Source organism: Caretta caretta, chromosome 2 (assembly GCF_965140235.1).
Source record: "Caretta caretta isolate rCarCar2 chromosome 2, rCarCar1.hap1, whole genome shotgun sequence".
NCBI classification, from domain to species: domain Eukaryota; kingdom Metazoa; phylum Chordata; order Testudines; family Cheloniidae; genus Caretta; species Caretta caretta.
In genome coordinates, this window is record NC_134207.1 from 73,985,790 (window position 1) to 74,010,503 (window position 24,714).

The 24,714-nt window shown below is 40.1% G+C and overlaps 1 protein-coding gene across 3 annotated transcripts in view; it reads right to left on the reverse strand.

Annotated features, from left to right (window-relative positions):
• Positions 1-8,643: 8,643 nt before the first annotated feature.
• Positions 8,644-24,714, reverse strand: part of LOC125630984 (chloride channel protein C-like) — a 48,059-nt gene continuing 31,988 nt past the window's right edge. Inside the window, exons 3-6 of one of the 3 annotated variants that reach the window (XM_075125244.1) lie at positions 21,319-21,465; positions 20,416-20,512; positions 19,770-19,865; positions 8,644-12,243 (exon numbers count right to left, since the gene is read on the reverse strand). In XM_075125244.1, coding sequence (XP_074981345.1) covers positions 12,013-12,243; positions 19,770-19,865; positions 20,416-20,499 — 411 coding nt within the window. In that variant the 5' untranslated portion in view covers positions 20,500-20,512; positions 21,319-21,465 and the 3' untranslated portion in view covers positions 8,644-12,012. Of the gene's footprint in view, positions 12,244-19,769; positions 19,866-20,415; positions 20,626-21,318; positions 21,526-24,714 lie in introns of those variants that run through there. The other 2 variants (XM_075125243.1, XM_048837181.2) reach the window with 2 other exon arrangements.

Below are 24,714 nucleotides of genomic sequence, written 5' to 3' on the forward strand. Positions count from 1 at the left end.
AATACAATGCCTTTTCTAAACCGGAATCTTAATTGGTGCATAAAAATCCATGTATAAGATTTGCCAAAATCTAGTTATTTAGTTAAGTGTGTACAGTGCTTTGAATACGTAAAGACCCATATAATTACTAAAAAATAAGAACCATAAATGGACCCTTTACAATATCTTGATGCTCATAGTATAGATATAATTAGAGAAGAAAAGTGAAGGTATGCTATCTAGAGTAATAGCTTACATTCATTTAGAAACTTTGCAGAGCATTTTTTGATTGAACTATATGCAGAAAGAAGAATCATTTCACCTACCACTGAAATGCAGCCCCCTCCAGGTGGGAACATTAAAATAGGTTAAAAGGACACAGCAATATAACAAAAATTTAGAACAGGATGTGAAGAATTCTGTGTCCAATTGAAACTGGAAGGAAAATTAGGTTGCACAATGTAACTAACACAACTGGAAGTTATCCAGGATGCAGGCACCAAAGTCCCTACTTACACAAAAAACTGACTCTCAGTGACCTCAAGTGGTTATTACCTCAGTGTCCAATCTTGTCTGAAAGACAGCACCTCCAGTAACACAGTCCCCCTACATCTCACTGGGACATTTGTTCAGTGATGATCCTGAGGGAAGACTCCTATCACTGAATCACCAACACCACTTCCTGTAGCCTGGGTTTTTCCATGCAAGTCTCCCATCCAGTATACTAGCTCCTGGAATAATACTGCTTATCGTGCAAAGCTGTGATGAAATCACAGCCCTCCTCTGTCTACCTCTATGCTCATTCTTCCTCCTCCAGTCTTTTGTCTGGAAATCCATTGCTCATATTTTTCATGAAGAAATTTTTCTCACCAAAAAATCTGATAGAAATCAATCATAAAATGAATTAGGTTTGCTAGTAATTGTACGTACAAGTGTTTTTTATCAATGGCAGCTGAAAACCCATTAGGTAATGCTCCTCTACCCCATCAAAAATTCAAGTAGAGTGAACCCAACCCTGAAATACTTAATTCAGAAAGAACTCACATTAAAATCAATGGGACTGAGAAAGGGTTCCTACTCCTATCAGTAGACCAAAAGAAGATTCAGTGTCTTGTGCCATCTCAGCCAGTCTATACTCTATCTGCTTCAGAGCAATTGAGGAACAAAGCCAAATAGAAACATAATTCACTCCCACATAGGACACATGACAGGGGGATCAAATTCCTGTATTCGGTGAGATTCTTAGTTTTGCACACTGTTGTTGAAGCCTGCCTCAACATACTAATGAAACAACGCTGAACTCCAAAACTCAGAACACAAAATCTATACCTAAGTTAATATACAAATCATGGAAGGAAACATACAACACCCCGCAGAGAAATTTCATGCTGACAAACTACTGCAATTCATTACAATGTGCAAAATGAAAACTATCACTGCATTTGGGATCACGTGTCATGACTCCACTCCCATGTACCATGTTGAATAATGTGCACTAGTATAGAGTGAGTGGGTGGGTTTCATGGGGTGACGACTCATCGCTGCAGCACCTCCTGCTGGTTGTCCAGGGAATTAGCTCTTTTCAGCCAAGAGTGCCCTCTACCGGTCGGTGTCTTGCCTGCCACTGGCCCTGTGCCCCTCCTGGACCCCGGTGCCCTTCTAGATTAGGGTTCCGTCCCCTGGCAGTATCCCCTCAGTCTGGGTCTCCCCTCTCAGGGGAACCCCCAAACGCCTATCCCTCCCTTGCCTCAGTGGCTACTGTCAGTCATCATCTAGCCCCCACTCCCTGGGGCAGACTGCAGTCTGTACCACTCATCATCGGCAAGGGGGGGGGGGTCACACCAGCTGCCTCTGTCTAGGTCTGGGCTGCTCCTCTGCAGCCTTAGTACGCTTTCATGGGCCTTTACCTCAGCCTGCGGCTCTGCTAGGCTGGCGCTCCTCAGCTCCCTCTGCCCTTCCCAAGTACTGCTCTGCCCTAGGTACCCCCCTCAGCTTCCCAGGCAGCCAGGTCCTCCTCTCTCCATGTAGCTAGAGAAAGTGTCTCTCTCCTTCTGGCCCACTGCCCTCTTATAAGGGCCAGCTGGGCCCTAATTACACAGGATACAGCTATGGCTGTTTTCCCAAACAGCCCAGCTTTTTCCCTCTCAGCCCTCTCCCAGGGCTGTTTTAAGCCCTTCAAGGCATGGCGGCGGGACCATCCCGCCACAGTGGGCATAAAAACGGTCATTCTGATTTGGTAGTGTTTTATATCCACTTTGAAAAAATGTAAATGGTTACACACAGTGGGTAGGGGGCCATGGGAAATCAGAGCTATTGCTCTTAAATTAGAAATAGAAAGGGGGTACACGAAGCATAGCACAAACTTGGAGAACAATCACTACATCACTAGTGTCAGAGAAAAGAGATTTAGAGGAAGGATGGTTAGAGGACTAGCCTAGGCTAGGGATTCCAGGGTTCAATTCCAGCTCTTCCACAAACATCCTGTGTGACCCTGGGCAAGTCAATAAGTCTTTCTGTGCCTCATTTGCCCGTCTGTAAAATGCATATAATAGCACTTCCCTACCTCATAGGGGAAAGATACTACAATGATGGAGCCATATAAGCATCATAGGTAGATAGATTGAAACAGAGCGTCATTTTTTCTGCCAATGCCCAGACTATGTGGGAGCATGAGAAAAATATTTCCTGAAATTAGCCCAAACTAGGGCTGTCGACTTCCGTGATTAACTCAAAAAAAATTAATCGCTATTTAGAAAATTAATCACTAGTAATCACAGTTTTAATCGTACTGTTAAATAGTAGAATACCAACTGAAATGTATTAAATATTTTTGGATGTTTTTCTACATTTTTAAAGATATTGATTGAAATTACAGCACAAAATACAAAGTGCACCGTACTCGCTTTATATTATTTTTTATTACAAATACTTGCACTGTAGAAATGATAAAAGAAATAGTATTTTTCATTTCATCTCATACAAGTACTGTAGTGCAATCTCTTTATCGTGAAAGTGCAACTTAGAAATATAGAGTTTTTTTGTTACATAACTAAACTCAAAAACAAAACAGGGTAAAACTTTAGAGCCTACAAGTCCACTTAGTCCTACTTCTTGTTCAGCCATGCATAGAGAAAAAAGTTTGTTTACATTTATGGGAGATAGAGCTGCCCATTTCTTATTTACAATGTCACCTGAAAGTGAGAACTGGTATTTGCATAGCACTTTTGTAGCCAGCACAACAAGGTATTTACGTGCCAGATATGCTAAACATTCGCATGCGTCTTCATGCTTCAACCACAATTCCAGAGGACATGCTTCCGGCTGATGACACTCATTAAAAAAATAAAGCATTAATTAAATTTGTGACTGAACTCCTAGGGGGAGAACTGTATGTCTCCTGCTCCATTTTACCCACATTCTGCCATATATTTTATGTTATAGCAATCTTGGATGATGATCCAGCACATGTTGTTAATTTTAAGAACACTTTCACTGCAGATTTGACAAAATGCAAAGAAGGTACCAATGTGAGATTTCTAAAGATATCTACATCACTCGACCCAAGGTTTAAGAATCTGAAGTGTCTACCAAAATCTGAGAGGGATGAGGTGTGGAGCATGCTTTCAGAAGTCTTAAAAGAGCAATATTCTGATGCGGAAACTACACAACCCAAACCACCAAAAAAGAAAATCAACCTTCTGCAGGTGGCATCTGACTCAGATGATGAAAATGAACATGCATCGGTCCTCACTGCTTTGGATTGTTATCTAGCAGAAACCGTCATCAGCATGGATGCATGTCCTCTGGAATGGTGGTTGAAGCATGAAGGGACATATGAATCTTTAGCACATGTAAATGTGCATGTAAATATCTTGCGACGCCAGCTACAACAGTGGCATCTGAACGCCTGTTCTCAATTTCAGGTGACATTGTAAACAAGAAGAGGACAGCAGCATCTCCTGCAAATTGTAACCAAACTTGTTTGTCTGAGCGATTGGCTGAAGTAGGACTGAGTGGATTTGGATACAATTTTACATTATTTTATTATTTAATGCAGGCGTTTTTTGTACCTAATTCTACATTTGTAAGTTCAACTTTCATGATAAAGAGATTGCACTACAGTACTTGTAATTAGGTGAATTGAAAAATACTATTTCTTTTGGTTTTTTACAGTGCAAATATTTGTAATAAAAAATAAATATAAAGTGAGCACTGTACACTTTGTATTCTGTGTAGTAACTGAAATCAATATACTGGAAAATGTAGAAGACATCCAAAATTGTTTAAATAAATTATATTCTATTACTGTTTAGCAGTGCAATTAATCATACGATTAATTTGTTTAATCGTGCGATTAATTTTTTTAATCGCTTGACAGTCTTAGCTCAAACAATAAAATAATTTCCATTAAAAAGTGATAAGGAAGATGCAAACTCCATCAAAGAAATAAATGCAAAAGAAGATAAAGGACAGAAATATGGGCAGGAAATGACACAATGAAATTCGGCTTGGAAAAATGCAGCTAATTCAGCTATAGAGAAATACTGGGAAACCCAGATATCCAATGGGAGAGAGAAACCTGAAATGCTCAGAGAGACTTAGGGGTGATCATGGACAGCAAATCCAATTTGATCTTACATGGCAAAGTGTCAACCAAAAAGGCCAACACCATTTCAAGTCCATACCCTCAAGAGCAAGTCTTGTAGAGGAGAAGCAGCAGTCCCTCTGTATGGGATTTGGGGAAGGTCTCACCTGGAAAAATACATTCTGTTCAGGTCATCTGAAAGGAGTAGAAAAAGTGGAGGTAGGTCGGGGCAATCTAACAAAACAGACTATGGAATTGGCTGGAGTCCTCTATGAAGAAAGAAAGTAAGAGCTAAATGTCTCTAACTCAGCTCAGAGGTAACTAAAAGAAGATATAATCAGAGGCAGCCAATGGGCCTGCTCTCTTCTGTGGCATTCTCCTTTCAGGGTTTCCCTTCCAATCCCTCCTTCCTTCTTCCAGTTCCCAACTCTGGAGGCTCTTCCTTCTGGTCTTCTTTCCCATCCCCTCTCCTCCACCCATTTTTATGTTCCCCTTTTCTTTCCCTCAATCCCCTGTAAAGTTCCTGCTCTGTCTTCTCTCACTCAACTTATGGGAGGTTCCCTGTGCTCTCTCTTCTCCACATTCACTACAGGGTTCCCCGTTACTATCTCTGGTCTCCCAGCACCATCACCACCACTGAGTGACCTGGTACTTCTCCCCTCCTCTCGACGCACACCACCACTGCACACACTGCAGGGCTTTCCCCCTGTATGGGGTTTGAGCTGGAGCAGCCCCTTTCCTCTGCCTTTTCCCCAGGAAAGCAACAGAGGGGAGGAATCAACAGCAGTTGCAGAATGGGGTTCTATGGCTATTCAGCATCTCTCAGAGGAGCAGCCTCTGCTGTCCAGAGGGAAGACCTGCAACCCACAAAATGCTAGATTCGGGGCAGGGACTTGAACCTGTCTTCCCACAACACCGGTGAATGCCCTGACCACTGGACTATGCACTCAGTCTCTCCCTGGCCCGAGGAATGTTTGTTTATACAGAGTGGAACAGCTCCTGCGGGAGAACTTGAGAAAGAGACTCTGTAGCCTGGTGATTAAGGCACTCACCTGGGAGGCAAGAAAGCTGGGTTCAAGTCCCTGCTCCAAATCAGGCACAGGAGGGATTTGTATCTAGGTTTTCCATATCCAGGCGTATGCCCTAACCACTGAGCTAGTGGCTATTTGGGGTACTCTCACGCCCCGTGTGGAGCTGAGAAACCCTTCCTGATTTCATGGACCCTAGTATGTTCCCACAAAATAGTTCAGTTCGATGAATCACCACTTTCTGATGAGAAAAGGTTTTGCTGAAAAAGTCCAGACCAGCTTTAGAATGAATGTCCAAGACCCAGGCAATTGTGCTGAGAGCAAACCCCTTCCCTAAAATTAGAAGGTAATCAATTTATTGATCACCCAAGGTGCACTGACAGCTCTGTTGACTGAAATCCTCTCTTTATAAAAAGCAGGTATAGCACAGGCAACATTAACCCAGATTTTACTGCACTGCCTCACCAGTTATTCTCCAGATGTAGGCCCACGGGGACCACCTCTTGCAGCGATGGGTAGTTCTTTTTCCATTCCCATTCAGTTTTTGGCTTCTCAGTGAAGAGGCTGGCATAAAGGATGCCACTTGGAAAGGTGTCTTTCTATGGTGTGAACACCTGATCACTAAGAATCTACACTTTTCACATATGTTAAAATACACATCAGATGACAATGCTTTAACCATCTGAACTAGATTCAAACAGAGGACCTGGAAGTAAGAAAGTCCAGAGCAGTTTACCAATACCTTGTGTCATACAGTTCCCCTCTATTCGGCACTGGTAAGGCCACATCTGGAATTTTGCATCCAGATTTGGGCCCCCCTCTACAGAAAGGATGTGGAGAAATTGGAGAGAGTCCAGTGGAGGCCAACGTAAATTATCAGGGGCTGGTGCACATGACTTACGAGGAGAGGCTGAGGGAACTGGGCTTGTTTAGTTTGCAGAAGAGAAGAGAAGGGATTTGATAGCAGCCTTCAGCTACCTGAAAGGGGGTTCCAAAGAGGATGGAGGTAGGCTGTTCTCAGTGGTGGCAGATGACAGAACAAGGAGCAGTGGTCTGAAGTTGCAGTGAGGGAGGTCTAGGTTGGATATTAGGAAACACTATTTCACTAGCAAGGTGGTGAAGCACTGGAATGGGATACCTAGCGAGGCGGTGGAATCTCCATCCTTAGAGGCTTTTAAGACCTGGCTTGACAAAGCCCTGGCTGGGATGATTTAGTTGGTGTTGGTCCTGCTTTGAGCAGGGGGTTGGACTAGATGACCTCCTGAGGTCTCTTCCAACCCTAATCTTCTATTCATAGTGGCGATAATGATGTGTTTGGCTGCCAACAGTCCTCAGTGCTGAGCTGCGGTATTCTGAGGGCTAGCCAGATAGCTTGACCATTATATTTAACTATGTTCCTCGTAACTGGGACAATTTGATGCATGCCAGTACCATGGCTTCCTGTGTTAAGCAACATTCCTGTGTTAAGCACTCCTCCACACATCCATTGTGAGGATGCTACAGTCAGAATGGTTAAGAAGATCAGGGCAAACCCAAGTCTACCACAATACACAGGCTTCTACAACCTCTCAGGAGCAAGCTTGTCATCAAGGCACCTGTTGTATGCCTGCTGGCACTGCCCAGATTTCTCTGTGCCGTCGATGTGGCGTGAAGAGTTGTCTGCAGCTGATGTCAGAAACCAGTCTCTTATAACTGACCTGCCCACACACGTTCCTGGTTCCACCACATCACCAGTTTTGAATGGGCCAGGGTCAATGTGCAGGCAGTTTTCATACCTGGGACTAATGAGAAGATTCCACATGCAGCTGTGGCCGAAGACAGATGGACAATGTCTCACATCACTGACGACTGCCCTCTGACAAGATTTGATGGTGGTTTTAGGGCTCTGCACAGCTGATGAGGCTGCCATAAATTAGCTTGGCAAGCTCCACATCCAATATGAAGACATTCATAATGTGGGCTGCATTTTAATAGATAAATTGTCTTTATCACACGAATTACTTCACCATCACATAGCTTCCTTTTAGCAACTACAGCAACTGCTTACATGGAAAAGTAACATTTGGAACATATTTAATGTATTTAGAGCTTCTTTCAATGTAGTTTGGCAGCTAGCAACAAGGCAGAGGAGCCAGCACCATGTGACCAGCCAGCTGTCTGTGACTGGGGCTGCAAGTGCCCCAGTTTGAGAATCACTGGTGTAGTAATGTAAAAATGTAAAAAGTTACATTTTGCAGAGTTCCAAGTGAACACAGATTATTTTTGCACCATATTACTTAAATAAATATAAAGTACAATGAGATCCTCAAAACATGGCACTATTGGAAACTGCTGGGAGAACCAATATGAAAATTAGTTTAGGGAAAAGAAAGTTCCAGTGGGATACCTTATACATAGAGCTATAGATTTTCTTTAGAAAGCTTTCTTACTACAAAAAAAATCATTTTTCATCATTTGGGTGGATTTTGTGTTACTTTAGGGAAAGTGATGTAAATGATTTGCCATCACTGTAACCAGACCACCCACTCAAGAATGGGAGAAAAAGTTTAGGCACTATAAATAAAGATGAAGTGTGGCGTTAGTCTATACTTTGTAATGGCTATAATAAATAGAGCTCTTTGTTGGCTTTTGCGTAGTTGCCTTTTAGATATTATAATAGTAATAATACTAATATAGTGAACCCAATAACTCATTTAGAAACCAAGGAAATTAAAAAGGATCTTGCATTATGATGAGTTACACTTTAAGTACTAAACAGCTAATTCCAAAGTACATATCAGAGCAGTGCCGTGTGATAGGAACACTAATACACTGAATACTGGAATAAGTACTTAAGAACACATGGGTCATAAAGTGGTATTACATTCTCTTAGGAGACATGTGGCAGAAAATTATTTACCTCAGCAATGGCCCTTTATAGGATTTTATGCTCACATACAGGGATTTGTAATAGCTATTGTCAGACACAATGTTGATAAAAAGAAACCCTTTTAACTCAAAAGGGAGTTTTTTGTCTCAATATACTTTATTTTGGATCTTTCTGTCTCAAATCTGGACAAAACAAAAGCCATGTCATTTGCAAAATAGATTTCATTCTGGGGTACAAATAAGTGGTGGGAAACCATCATAAAAATGGAGTCAGTGGGAAGATGTATGACTGCATACAAAGACCAAAAATGATGGTGAAGGACTTGAAATGGACCTTCCCTTGAGGATTTCTTCCCCTTCTTCACTGGGATTTGTGTTGGCAAATTGTGAACATCCATAATCTAAATACATATCTCATGCAAAACCATAAGACAGTTTCATCTCAGTTTCTCAAATCATTATGCCTAAGTACCAAAAGGTTCACCTCTCAGTAAAGTGGCGCTCAAAAACAGAGAAGAGTAGCTGGCATCATCCCTTGTAAAAAACACACTTTGCTGAAGAGCCTGGTCTGTTTGCCATTTCCATTCTTTAGAAACCTGTTGGATGTGGGGATCATGAGAGCCAATGTGTTGATGAAGTATCACGAAGAGTAGACTGCAGAATGCCATTTCTTTTCACCATTTTGTACATAGTGTGTCATGAGTGTTGTCAGAGTCTCTGAGTGGGACACTTGACTGTGGGGCCCACAATCTCTCTCTTCCTTTGAGCCTCATCTTCATGTCTCTTGGGAAATGTTGAAAGGAATTCTATTTGTGGTAGTATATGCACATCTTACCCTTGTATCATGTATGATTTTACCATTTTAGGCATCGTCTGTTGGTGATATTGGGCGTAACATGTGGGAGAATGCAACCCCCATAATACATAACAGGGCATTTAGGTGATATGTGGTAAATTGGATGAATGTTTCCTAAGAAACATTGTCATGATGGCAAAATTAGCACTGCTTTATCATTGGTATAAGATAAATAATTATAATTTAAAATTAATAGTTCATATTTTTATATAGAACTTTTCATATGCATTGCACAAAGCCCTTTACAGAGGTGGATCACCATTAATGTCCCCATTTTTCAGATGGAGTAACTGAGGCACAGGAACTTAAGTGACTTGCTCAAGGTCATGTGATGAGACAGTGGCAGTGCTGGGATTTGACTCGATGAATCTTACTCTCTAAGCCTTATGTTCATTTCAATAGACCACAACTACAGAACATAGTTGATACTGTTTTCCTGAGGTAATCAGCCTGAGATGTAATTAGTGGAAAGATGAAGGAGACTTACACTACATGGGTGGGCACATAATGACTGAGTACTAGTGGAATGGCATTGTTTATGCACTCAAGGAATCAAGGAGCCCATTTACCAGCTGGAGTACTGGGCCTTGAACCAAGAGCACAAGTTTACAGCAAGCATGCTCCAGATATGGGATTAGTTATTAGTTACCAGAGGGAGTGGGATTCAAAGCCAGCTTCATAGCACCAGTTTTTTAGGGGAATTCACAAGAGGGCTCTAGATTAGATCTATTGTCCTGCTGATGCTCAGTGATCCACAAAGCTCAGGACACTCCATCCCCACATCCCTGGAGTAGGTGAAGCACATGTCAGTAATGACGGTGACCCAGCCAATATACTAGTTATTATAATATTACTGGTTTGAAAGGGAGATGATTAAAAATCCACCTGTTCCCCACCGCCTACCAGCTAGATGGTCGATAAGACATTCCTCGTTCATTATCTCTCCTATACCTAATTATGGCTTTGGACTGCAAGCTCTTTAGCATTTCATTCTCTGCCCTTTGTCTTGTAAACTTCAGACACTTTAATGCGCTCTGCACCCTCTGCAGTGCTAGAAAAACTGCATTACTAAGTGAAGAACTATATCGGGGGAAAGTCCTATAAATCTCTGACTAATAGGAGGCTAGAAGCTGCACAATTCAAATACCAGAAATCTAACTTTCAGATAATCTGGCAACTTTTTATAACCAGTAAACAGTTACTAGTTTTTCTTGGTAATCATTATAACATTAATCATGGTAGACCCTTGGGACAAAAGTGTGGTTTTAATAAGCATGTTTATGGGAAATGCTTTATTATTTAGCAGAACAAAAATAACAATTAATTATGATGTCAGAGAGGAAGTCTACCAGTCTCTTATCCAAAAGATTTGTCATATTCATTTATCAACATTTAATGAAGTTTCCATGGAAGCATATAATGTTTGAAACCAAAAATCACAAAGGATGGGGCCTTGTATATTATATTCTGGGTGCCTGGTTTCCAAATATGCTAAAATATAAACAACAGCTACATCCAAACCAGAGAGCAATTGTGATCATCTCCTCTGTGTGTGACACTCATTACATATTAAATTACACCAGGTGGGTGAACAGAAAGCGAAACTGTTCTAATAGCTGCAAACATGAAAGGAAATGTAGTCAAGAGCAGATGTACTCAAACTTTGCACCACTGCGAGCCACATTAGCAGTTTGCCCCCTAGGGTCTCAGGACTATGCCTGCCTGGCATACTCATTGAAACTAAGATTTTAAAATATATCTCAGACAAGTAGGATGCCCAATTTCCATTCATTTTAGTTGGTTGTACATTTTAAAAGCATGTACTTGTAGGCGGTGTTTAAAATCAGCCTACAAGTACATGCTTTTAAAATAAAAAAGAAAGGTGCACACAGTAAATTTTTTAAAAGCGTCTAAGTCAGTTAGGAGCCTAGGTCCTATTTTTTAAAAGTGAGTTAGACACTTAGGAACCTGAGCTCTAGTCTGCACTTAAAGTTTTACTGGCATAATTATGTAGCTAAGGGGTGTGATTTTTTTACTGACATAAATGTGTCAGTAAAAGCCTTAGAGTAGATACAGTTATAGTGATACGTTGTTATACTGATATAGGTTATTTTGTTTCGCCAAACCAGCATAAGTTTTACCAGTATAAGATCATCTGTGCTAGGGCATTTTTGCATCTAACTTTGCCAGCATAGTTATAGCAGTACAACTTTAAGTGTTGACAACGCCTAAGTGAAAATCAGCAGGCTGCTAAAAATTAGGCTGCTAAATGACTATGTCACTTTTGAAAATAGATGCTTTTGGACACTTTAACCACAACCTTCATATCTGATTGTACTTCTGCCTTCCATGGTAGATGAGTAGAAAATTCCTGATTTAGTTCACAAGCCTTAAAAATATAAGAACATACATAAGAACAGCCATACTGGGTCAGGCCAATGGTCCATCTAACCCAGAGCCCTGCCAAATCTGCTGTCAGTGAACTTTGGCATCATCCTATGGTTCAAGGGAGCTAGTGGTAGGATACATTTAAGGGCCTGTGTAGGATGCCTTTGAACTTCCTTGCTCTAAAGGAATCAAACAGTACAGTCTTATCCATTTTTCCTTTACCTAAGAAGAATGCAGGCTTATTAAAAACAAAAAAATAAAGTTTGTCAGCTTAAGAAACAAAACATTAACAGTTCTGTTCTCTTTTCCTAATCTAGGGGCTGCTCATCTGAGTCACGTTTTTGCAATGCCAGCTGGCACGCCAGCCTCTCCTCCAGCTGGAAAGACATCAGATCATTCCTGGTTATTATCCCAACAACTCGGTTCTGTAGGTCAACAACTGTCAGGTGGCGAAGCCCCAAGGTCCGAAAGATGATGTATGTGCATTGCAGAGAGAAATGAGCCTGAACTGACACCGCTGATTTGTTTATGTACGGCTCCTGCAAGACAAAGAGAGAGAAGGTGGGGGTTGGAGAAAATAAGTGTGTAGCCATTCCTGTTGCAGCAGGCTTCATGAGTGGTGGGGGGTTAGATTACTACACTTTCTTTTTTTATTTCAGCTGTGCCCAAATCAGTATAAAGTACACAGTAATAAGCCCTTTCTTTTCCACTAAAAGATCAGGTTCACATTAAGCTGTTATGACTGGAATATAACCAAATCTCACAGGCTGGAACAGCTAAGCTGAGCTCCATTGATATGATCTGAATTCCTGTTTGGAAATAGTAAATGACCAAGTATTTATTAAGTCAAAGAGATGTTTAATAATTGCTCTTTCATTAAACAACCCATTTATGACATCCTGTAATATTCTTTAGTTAATGTTAGTAAAAATCAGCAAATCAGAAATATATACTGCATGAGAGAGGACAAAAAGAAAAATTATATACTATGAGGTCTGCTGGGTGCTGAATGCTGATCATTGAATCCCACCTTAGACATAAATGTTTCTAGATTTAGCTATAGCTAATTCGGTAAGTTTCCCAGGTAAATATTGGTATTTTAAGTAGGTGTTCACCAAGTTTCTATATCTTACCTATCCATACAGCATCCTACTCATAACTTGGGCCAAATTCTATCCTTGAGTGCATATGGGTGCACAGGGAAATCAGTGGAAGCTCCCCACACCCATCTGAGGATGGTGCGTCTTGTAGTCTCTCCAGGAATATTTTTGGATAGTGGGTAGATTGGAACCAGAGGAGAGAGAGCATTCAGATTTCTTTGAAAAATAATTTTTTTAAAAGGACTAATGAAGGGCAAGATCCACCCAGAAAGTATTAGGAAGTACAAATTGGACCTTGCTGCAACAGGGAGGCCCTCCGCAGGATTCATCCTCATAGGTCAGTTTGAGTTCTGACCAGGAGCTCTATAGGAGCCTATCAGCAAAGGCCATCAAGAGTTTGCTGCACTGAATCAGTGCATCTCTCAACTGCCCTGCCCATACCCTCACCCCAGCCATTTCTGGCATCTAGGCCACCTGGCAAAGTGAGGTTACAGCCACTTTATCCTCCACGAACTCCTCCATAGTAGACTTTCCACCACCAGAGACTCCATGCATTGGCTTATGCCTAAGTTAAGGTTGTATTTCACCCAAAAGGAAACACTACAAATATGCTCTCAAGCTCTTTCTACAGGCATTTTTCTCCCGTTAGCCCTGACCTGCTATATGGCTATTTGCCAGAGTTTCTTTTTCTGGTACTATGAAACAGATTTCCTTGCTTCCCATTGTCAAACTTTTGACATTTCTTGGTGCAAAACTGACTAAAACAGTGTGAAATGGGCAAGGTGTAACATAAAAAATGCAGAAACACCTCGCTGATTAACCTAGTAGGGAAATCAGCAAGTGTTGGTTAGTAGTTAAGATTAAAGCTCAGTGAATAATGCACTTTGTAGTTTGTTGGGAATTTTGAAAAATTGAAAAAAAATTGTTTCGTAAACATAATATTACAAACATAATATTAATTTCAACAACAGAACATTTTGTTTCAGTTTCAACCTTTTCATCATTCTGGAATTTTTAAAAAAAAAACCTTAAAAGAAATTTTGAAAACATTATTTCAAGTAAAAATATAGAAACATTTCATTTAAAAAAATGTCAAAATAAGATGGGTCAACTTTCTTCAGAATTTTGGAGTTTGTGTTTCTTTGATTTTTAATTAACAATTCCGTGAAACAAACAAATTCATGAAATGTTTCAGTGCCACGGAATCTGCATTTTTGCAAAAGAAAAAAAGTTTTGGCCAAAAAATTTTGCCCACTTCTACGTGCAGCCCAGATCGTCATCACAGACAAAGTAGTTTCCTTAAACCAAACAAATGTGCATGCTTTCCCTTGAAGGAACTTTTTTAGGGTTACCAACTTTTGTAATGAAAATTTCCAATTTAGTTGTCAGTTCAGGAAAAAAAAAAATGTCAAATCTGTTGAAAAATAGAAGCCTTAAATATACCTTCTTGCCAAGTCAAGTCTTCAGATGTACTTCACATTCTCCATTTAGTCTATTTAGAGAATGAACTATACTGTGGTTGAATAATAATATACTCCTTAGTATTCTTTTGTCTGGTCTGCAGTCACATCACCTCTCCAGATGTAATCTAGTCAAATCTCACAAACTAAATAGGGCCAATAGTGGTTGAGAGACTAGCAGGGAAAACTCAGAGGCTGCAGGAAATTAAATTCATTATCAAAAATCCCAAGCAAAATCTTTGCCTACTGCCAGTTTAATCAGCTGTAGGGAAATTTCTAATTAATGATCCACAATGAAGGAAATGAGCAACTACTTTTACCTTCACATTTCTCTACCATTTTGAGGAGCAGATAACTAAATGTGTAAAAACAAACATGAAATTCTTTAAACGTTTCAGAAGCAGAAAGCTCAGGAGAGTGAATTTGTGTGGGGGGGTGGAGGGTGAGAAAACCTGGATTTGTGCTGGAAATGGCCCAACTTGATGATCACTTTAGATAAGCTATTACCAGCAGGACAGTGGGGTGGGAGGAGGTATTGTTTCATATTCTCTGTGTGTATATAAAGTCTGCTGCAGTTTCCACGGTATGCATCCGATGAAGTGAGCTGTAGCTCACGAAAGCTCATGCTCAAATAAATTGGTGAGTCTCTAAGGTGCCACAAGTACTCCTTTTCTTTTTACAAAAGGATTAGTGACTTCACTGGATCACCAGTGGATGAAGAGAGCAATTAAGGAAGATAAGGACACTGTTGAGATGCTACAGTCCTACTTCTTGTTCAGCCAATCGCTAAGAGAAACAAGTTTGTTTACATTTATGGGAGATAACACTGCCTGCTTCTTATTTACAATGTCACCAGAAAGTGAGAACAGGTGTTCAGATGGCACTTTTGTAGCCAGTGTTGCAAGGTATTTATGTGCCAGATATGCTAAACATTCATATGCCCCTTCATGCTTTGGCCACCATTCCAAAGGACATGCTGACATGCTGATGATGCTCATTAAAAAAATAATGCGTTAATTAAATTTGTGACTGAACTAGGGGGAGAATTGTACGTCTCCTGCTCTGTTTTATCCACATTGCCATATATTTTGTGTTATAGCAGTCTCGGATGATGATCCAGCACATGTTGTTCGTTTTAAGAACACTTTCACAGCAGATTTGACAAAATGCAAAGAAGGTACCAATGTGAGATTTCTAAAAAATAGCTACAGCTCTCAACCCAAGGTTAAGAATCTGAAGTGCCTTCCAAAATCTGAGAGGGACGAGGTGTGGAGCATGCTTTCAGAAGTCTTAAAAGAGCAACACTCCAATGCAGAAACTACAGAACCCGAACCACCGAAAAAGAAAATCACACTTCTGCTGGTGGCATCTGACTCAGATAATGAAAATGAACATGTGTTGGTCTGCACTGCTTTGGATTGTTATCAAGCAGAACCAGTCATCAGCATGGACGCATATCCTCTGGAATGGTGGTTGAAGCATGAAGGGACATATGAATCTTTAGCACATCTGGCATGTAAATATCTTGCGACGCCGGCTACAACAGTGGCATCTGAACGCCTGTTCTCAATTTCAGGTGACATTGTAAACAAGAAGAGGGCAGCAGCATCTCCTGCAAATTGTAACCAAACTTGTTTGTCTGAGCGATTGACTGAAGGAGGACTGAGAGGATTTGGATATAATTTTACATTATTTTATTATTTAATGCAGGGGTTTTTTGTACATAATTCTACATTTGTAAGTTCAACTTTCATGACAAAGAGATTGCAGGACAGTATTTGTAATTAGGTGAATTGAAATATACTATTTCTTTGGTTTTTTTACAGTGCAAATATTTTTAATAAAAAATAAATATAAAATGAGCACTGTGCTCTTTGTATTCTGTGTTGTAATTGAAATCAATATATTGGAAAATATAGAAGACATCCAAAAATACTGAAATAAATGGTATTCAATTATTGTTTAACAGTGCAATTAATCACATGATTAATTGAGATTAATTTTTTGAATCACGTGATTAATATTTTGAATCACTTGACAGCCCAATACGCATTACAGGTCGTAAATTAACTTTATCAGCTCAGAAAAGGGACCTGGGCTTCCCTGTAGACAGCTCAATGAAGACCTCTGCTTAATGCGTAGCTGTGGGTTTAAAAAAAAAAAAAAAAAAAAAAAAAAAAAGCTAAAGTGTTAGGATGCATAAGGAATGGGACTGGAATAATACAAAGAATATTATAATAATTGTATCTATATCAGTGGCATGGCCTCATCTGGAATACTGTGTGCAATGCTGGTCAACCCATCTCAAAAAGAATACTGCAGAACTAAAGGGGTAGGGGCGGTCAAAGAAGAGCAGTGAGAACGATCAAGGGCCTGAGAAAACTCACAAATGAAAAAAGAGATTAAAAAGACAGATTGTTTTGTGACTCTTTCTCAGGATGCCCAAAATTACAGGTTACCATGCCTCTACCTCAGTAAGAGAGAGATTTGCTGGTGCTAAACTGGGTGAAACTCCCTGTTAGCCCAATCTGCTAGCTATCCCAGACAAATTTCTCAGGACTCTGATGGCCCTTACTTTGCTTTGCAGGTAATATGTGATGCACCCCTAGTCCTAAGCCCCTGAAAGATCGTTCTCCCGGAGTACCCAGCCCCTGTCACTGGACACTCACAAAAATTACCAACTTCATAGATTCTAAGGCCAGAATAGACCATTTTGACCATCTAGTCTGACCTCCTGCATAACACAGGCCATAGAACTTCCCAAAAAAGTCCACTATCTCCAAAGAGAGTGTGCACACCAGCTTGTTTGATTCACATTTTGCTAATATTACAGCACAGAGATCTACTCATAAAACACAGAAGTTTATTAACAAAGAGGTTTAAGTGATATAAAGCAAGGATAATGAAAACAGAATTAGTTACAAATGAAACAAAAGTACAACACACTTCTAAGAAACTAAACATAACTTTAGCAAGCTACAAAATCCTTTGGATAAAGCCATTTTCTTATCCTCAGAGTTTTTCTGTAGAGCTTGCTGGTTTTCAATCAAATCCAGATCCAGATTTTCATGATTTCCCCTACTCATTACCAGAGGTCTCCTCAGTAAATGGATAACAGAACGTCCTTTTGCTTCTTCTTATATTTCCCAAAGTTCCTAGGGAGTTTATTCCCAGAAACAGGGTGAACCGCTGGGGTTCAGATTACAGTGTTTTCCCAAGCAGAGTTCACACACCCCTATCAACCTGGCTTTTCCTGTTGACTTCCATGCAAAGGTAGTTCCCACTGTATTTGGCTCCACAATGCTCAATTTACATGAGAAACAGGGAGATAACTACCTTCCCTCCTGTCTGGGAAAAAAACCTGTTTCTCCTTTTGTTTGGTTACAGACTTTAAAGCACAATATCAGTGAGTATCCATAATTCTTCATATAGTACTAACACATACGTTTCACAATTATATTAATGGCTGTTATGTTACCAGTTTTCATCTGATACCTTACAAGACATTCTTTATAGGTGAATACTATGACAGCAATGTGTTAGGTGTAGTGAGTTTGTCAGGCCTGTTAAGAGTAGCTGTTACATGACAGTGAATGCTTTGCCAGTTGGAACTGTGGGGCTCTTAAGGTCACGTTTACTTTGGAAAGGAGAAACAGAGAGGACAGAATAAGATAATGAATGATATCAAGAAGGTAGATCAGGAACTTGTGTTCTCCCAATCCTATAGTATAATACAAGAACAAGTGAACATTTACTGAAACTGAAAGAAAGGAAATTCAAAAACAATAAAAGGAAATATGTTTGCACCCAATGTGTTATTAAACTGTGGACATTGTCACAGGAAGTCATTGAGGTCAAGAATCAAAAAGAGATGAGACATTTATATGGACATCAAGACTATACAGAGTTATCACAATTCATAACAAACATGTAGAAGGGATATTAAACCTTATGCCTCAGGGTTTAAACCCATCTCTAACTATTACAGATCAGGATGAGATCCATGTAAGAGGCAGATTATCTTGGAAGGGAGGCAAGGTTCTTATGCTTTCCTCTGAAGCACCTGTTCCTGGCCAATGCCAGAGACAGAATACCAACCTACATGGACCTCGGTGTACGGGGAGACTTTGGCAAACCAGTAAAGTGCCTGAAACCACTATGGCTTATTGCTAAAAGCAGCCAAGTCAGCAGGCCGTAAATTAGCCAAGTCAGCAGGCTTAGCTTAACCAAGGCAGGAGGGGAGGGGGCTTTTTGGGTACCACAGAAAGGGCAGCTTGACCCCATGTCCTTCCTGATAAGAACTGTGTTGAAGTTGCTGATACATGCATCTTAGAAGAGCAGGATGTGCCCCAGGAATGTCTATTGGGGCCTCAAGGCTACAAACTCTGGAAAAACCCACAGCTGGTTAATCGATAATCAGAAGGAACCTCTCGCTTGACCATTGAAACTGCTTACTTAACAAGTTTGCTTTAAGGGACATGTCATTCTATTACTAATGTGTAAATAAGGGGGAAAAGTTTGAGGTAGTGGGACTCTTCAGGACTGGACTCTCTCTTTCTGGATGCATCTTGTGTTTCCCTGCGGCCTCTCGAGAGCCACACTCAGCTTTGGTAATTATCAAGGGTTGGGGGTGTTTTACTAACCTCTTGAGGACGTGTGTATAAGTGCTTGAGACTATGTAAAGTTTAGCTTTAAGTAAAAGCACTCTTGTGTTGTCCTCTTTGTGCCAGCCATCTATCGGTCGGACGGCCGTGACTCCCCTGATTTATTTCCTGACACCACCTCGCACAGAGTAAAAGTTACTAAGAGCTTTGGGTTGAAAGAACCCTGGGTAACATCGGGTCTGACCCAGTATGGCAATTCTTGTGTTCAACAGAATCACTACAGTGAACTCAAGCAGAGCTCAAAATATATCTATTTTTTACATAAAAACCCTCTAAGTCAGTCCCAACTCTGAATTTCCCAGGGTGCCACATTTTATCCTTGTCTACTCTGTGCATTGTAAACTCATTGAGGCAAAGACTGGCTTTATTTAATTATTTATTTATTTTTCTTAAGCTTTGTACAGTGCACCAAAAACTATAATGTGCTTGGGCCCAATATTCTGGTGCAGTATTTAGGAAATAAACATGGAAATGCTTTCTGTTTGCTTTATAATGCTAAAGGAGCCAAATGATGACAGTTAAATGATCTATTCCATTAACGTTGTATCTTTTGGTCAATCTGGAATGTATTTTAATCAAAAGCCCCCTTGAAATGGTCTCCTTTGTTGTATTTTCTTGTTGGCTCATTTTATCAACATCTGTTACGTTTATACAATATGAATTAAAACTCTGGAATGCTCTTTGTACTCAGCTACTTTTGTTGAGAGTGTAACATCCCAGGATTGGCAGTGTTTATGTAAGTCAGTGCGGCTGACACAGCCATCATAAACAAATGAGAAAATATAACAAATACATTGTTCATGGAGGAAATGTTTGTTTTTAGAGTTGGCTTCACTCTTACCAGATTGATGAAGAGTTGCTGATACTGAGGATCTGTACTGTAGCGATTCAGCAGCGTGGTCGCCTGTGGTGGATCAGGCAACTTCTCCACTGTTATCTGCAATAGGCAAGATTCTATTTCTCCGTCCAAACCTTTCTAATTTGACTCTAAACCATATGATGGATTTTCATCTGCATCTGTACATCCTAATTTATTTTTACCAAGCTCATACTTAGGATTTTTTTAAATCCTTTCTTCATTTTGATAAATTAACTTAGCACTTCTATAGTTCTTTGCACCTTTGTTATGCTTTACCAACATTAATTAAAATTTGCAAAGGTGATTACGCTCACAGAGCTAAGTATTATCTGCCCCATTTTACAGACAGGAAACAGAGAGAAGATTGGAGTAGCTGATTTAAGGACAGTGTCAGAGCCAGGATTAGAACACAAAAATTTCTGGCTTCCACTCCTGCGTGCCTCCCAGGAGCGCCTGTAACTTATTGCAGTTTTATCTGGCTGTTTATGGGCTCCCCTTTTATTTAGTTTATAATTTTACTACTTATTTAACAACATATTAATAACTATTTTCATTCCTAGTACAATCCCTGGACATATCAAATAAGCATCAATTAACCAAATAGAGAAATAAAGAAAAAAGTGATTACCTTTTGGTAGAGGAGAAGAGGACAGCAGGAAAGAGAATCATGGTTAGTCTCTGTTTCAAAGATGGGTTCATGTTCCAGCAGCATGCATAGCTCTAACCTAGTTTTTATAAGGAATACATTCACCATCAAAGCCAAATTTTAAAAGGTCCTACGTAATAGATTATGATCTCCAGAAACTAATGCCTGACAATGCTAAAAATATACAGATATGATGAGTCTAATATTAGTGGGGAATACATTATTTATACAAAGCAAGTTTTGCTTTCCTAGATTTCCAACAAAAATTGTGTGCATGTCTTCGGGTTTTGGTGCGGAACTCCTCACAAACCTACATTTTTTTTAAATGGATTTATCTCCTCTACATTTTTATTTTTTATCTGAATTAATATGATTGGCAAGAACTGCTTATGTAGTCTGTCTAGTTTGTTCCAATCAAGTCATAATTGCAGTTACAAAGGGGGTCAGGTTTGTCATCTTTGTTTGTATAGATTTTTTCAGTTCCACCTTATGTCCACATTAAAGCATGAGACCCATGTTTGTAAAATTCTTTCAGACTCATTGTGGTTTAAATAAGGGGTGAAATCCTGGAATGCAATTACTTCAGTGGGACCAGGATTGCACCCACGATCTGTGTGAGACATTCATCTTTGCTGTCTGAATCAAATTCAAATGGCCATCTTTATCGATATATGTAAAATTTGTGGCCACAGAGGTACACCTGGAATAGCAATCACACAACTTTTAATTAGGAGTTCGGCAGGGAAGAGATTGAAATACAAAGTGACTTTTCTAAACGGGGAAAGAAGAATTAGGGTCAAAGCTCCAGTTCACAAGTTGTTGTTATAAACTCCCATCAGTGTTCTCAGAGTGCAGAGTCTAGGGGAGTGTAATATGCTCACGTACACAGGGTTGAAGATGGAGACCCAACCTCAGATCCCTCGCTTCCAGACAGGAAACAGTAGGAACACTATCACTGCTCTCTAGTGAACCTTCTGGATGACAGAAGATGAGGCACTGACAGGCTCCCAGATGGAGGAACATCCAACTTTCCTAAGCCAGAAAATGATCAGAATGGCATGGGTCCTTCGAAGGTACTAGCAGTCCTCCTGGCTGATATAAGGGAAGACTATAATAGACTCCAGCAGGAGGAACATCCATCTCTCCCCATCCCACCATAGATGATGACAGAAACTTCCAGGATATGTATCAGTGCATAGCTCAATTCGTAGGCAGTAGGAGAAATTTAAATAAAGGGGGACTATGAGGAAAAATGACCAAAATATTTAATGAATTTGAAAATGAAAAACATCAGCAATATAGTTTTTTTCCCTCTGATTCCTGGGACTTTTTATAAAAGCGGGGGGGAAGAAACGCATGTTGCCCATAGTAGCTAGAGACATGACCAAGTCACTAGTTTGGTTACCTGGAAGTAAGTTAAAGAGGGATTTATGCTTTAGATGAATATACAGTAACTATAGATTTGCTGATCCAGTTTAATAGTGATTCAAGTTGTTCTTGGTTTACTCAAGATAATCTCCAGGAGACCGTGTTTCTCAATCTTGTGTTATGGCAGATAATCATAGAATATTAGGGTTGGAAGATACGTTAGGAGGTCATCTAGTCCAATCCCCTGCTCAAAGCAGGACCAACATCAACTAAATCATCCCAGCCAGGGTTTTGTCAAGCCAGGCCTTAAAAACCTCTAAGGATGGAGATTCCACCACCTCCCTAGGTAACCCATTCCAGGGCTTCACCACCCTGCTAGTGAAATAGTGTTTCCTAATATCCAACCTAGAGCTCCCCCATTGCAACTTCAGACCATTGCTCCTTGTTCTGTCATTTGCCACCACTGAGAACAGCCTACCTCCATCCTCTTTGGAACCCCCCTTCAGGTAGTTGAAAGCTGCTGTCAAATCCCACCCTCACTATTCTCTTCTGCAGACTAAACAAGCCCAGTTCCCTCAGCCTCTCTTCTCTTCTATTTGTTCAGTATTTTGTAAAACACTTTTCATCAAACCTTCCTGAAATTTAAAATGAGATATTTCACCCTTCTTCCAGGGCTCTCAAAGAGCTTTAGGATTATTAAGCATCCCTGTAAATGGGGCATATATATATGCCCTTTTCACAGATGAGGTACAAAGAGATTAAATGACTTGCCCAAGGTCACATAGTAAATCAGTGGCAGAGCCAGGAAGAGGTCCCAGGAGCCCTGAGTCCCAGTCGGCTGCTCCAACCATTAAACACACTTTCCCCTCCCAAGAAAAATGAGTAAATAACTAAACATAGCTCAGATTTACTGTTGCAACAAAATTACTCACTCCACATCCCCCCCAAACAACCTTTTTTTTTTTTTTGATGAAGTGAGCTGTAGCTCACGAAAGCTCATGCTCAAATAAATTGGTTAGTCTCTAAGGTGCCACAAGTACTCCTTTTCTTTTTTGGCACTGACATTTTTTAAAATCACTTTCACATTATTAATGAGAGCAAAGCTCTGAGACAGCCCTCGGTCTGTACCTAACTAGTGCAGTTATAACTCTTGATAGACAGGTTTCAGAGTAGCAGCCATGTTAGTCTGTATTCGCAAAAAGAAAAGTACTCCTTCTCTTCTTGATAGACAGTTGTTTCTGAAGATCAGCAAGTACTCTTCCCCAAAACAGATACTACAGCCTGGGGACATGGACAACATGAAAATCCAGTAATGTCTGGTCTTTAATAGTATTATGCCCTCTGCTTGCAAGGATCGCCTGTTCAGTTATACTTATTGGTTCACATTATATAACATTTTTCACAAGCCTCCGAATCACATTAAGTAACTGTGAATTATACACCTGGGGCCAATATCTGCCCCCAGATATTCATTTACAACTCCTATGGGATCATTTCATTCACCACTGAAATGCAGCCACCTTCAGGGAGCAAAACTGTATGGTTGATCTCTGGGCCAGAATTCTATCTATGGCTTTCAACGATACATTGCTATACCAACTAGACATGGGCCCCAAATGCTAAGTTTTGATCCATAGCGGTACTTTTCCAAAGTCTGGAGGTGTTCATATCCAGGATATGGTTTGAGCCTGTCAAAGTGGAAAACAAAAGGGTTTGTATCATGAACAGTGTCAGACTGGAGGAAAAAGCAGGCAACATTTACAATGAGCTTAAAGAGCAGAAACATTTGCTCATCACCAGTGGTTTCTTGGCTGGTTTTCGCAGCTTGCAATTTGCTCAATTGTTCTTAACTAAACTCAGTGGGGAGTCACTTAGCAGGGCTTTGAGAAGTGAGAGGAATTTGGCTAGTCAAAAAAGGCACACAGAAACACAATGAAGGAAATTGTTGGAACATTTCTGATAAGAATCCAATTCTATTAAAGCCTGCCATATTCAAGAGAAAAATGAGTGCACATTATTTGATTTAGGCCTCCAGAAGTCATGCTTTGGAGGTATAACATCACAACTCTTTGATGTTACACACAACATCCTTCCTATCACATCATCAAGCCTTAGAAAGAGCAGACCAAACATGTTCCTTGCACTATTTTTTGGACTTAACAGGAAGTGCTAGGATTCAAACTTGGACTCAGCAATTGTTCGTTTACTCTGTTTATTTAAGAAGGAAGAAAACCCTTAAGTAATGAATCTCATTTCAAAGACACTGTTGCAGTTTGATATACTATATCTGTTACAAAACATGCATCACGAGGACACACATAATTAAGATAACACATTATTATCACGACCTCCAAGTGTCACATTCGGCATGATACTCAGGAATTAAAAGTATCTGACAACTTAGAGCGTCACCCTTTTCTTGTCAAAAAAGCCTATTTACCAGAGGACACTGCAAATTCTGTGCATGGGGGACTGACATAAGAGGAACACAAGCTCAAAAATAGCTATAAATACAAAGACAGTAGATTAAACAATCCTATCACTGGCAAACCATTCAGAGCATGATTCTTTCACCATGAATGTAAAGGATAGCCATGGATTTTATTGAGAAAATTGGAGAACCTGGAGTATTTATTTCAGTTTTTTCACTGAAGTTTAAGACCCATTTTTTCTTCATTAATTCACCAAAGATACCTGCACTGCTTCTTGCGTGTGTATTTTGTTTCTGAAATTTTATTGTCTATGTGTGGCTCGATATGGACTGTGAATTAATGTGTGTCATGTATGAAGCAGAGCACAGTGAAGGAACTTAATATAATTATCCCTCCATCTGCAAAAAGAGCCGCTTCTCTGTTGCATCTTCATTAAGGCATGATCCAAAGGTCCAGTGACAAGTCTTGGTTTCAATGGGCT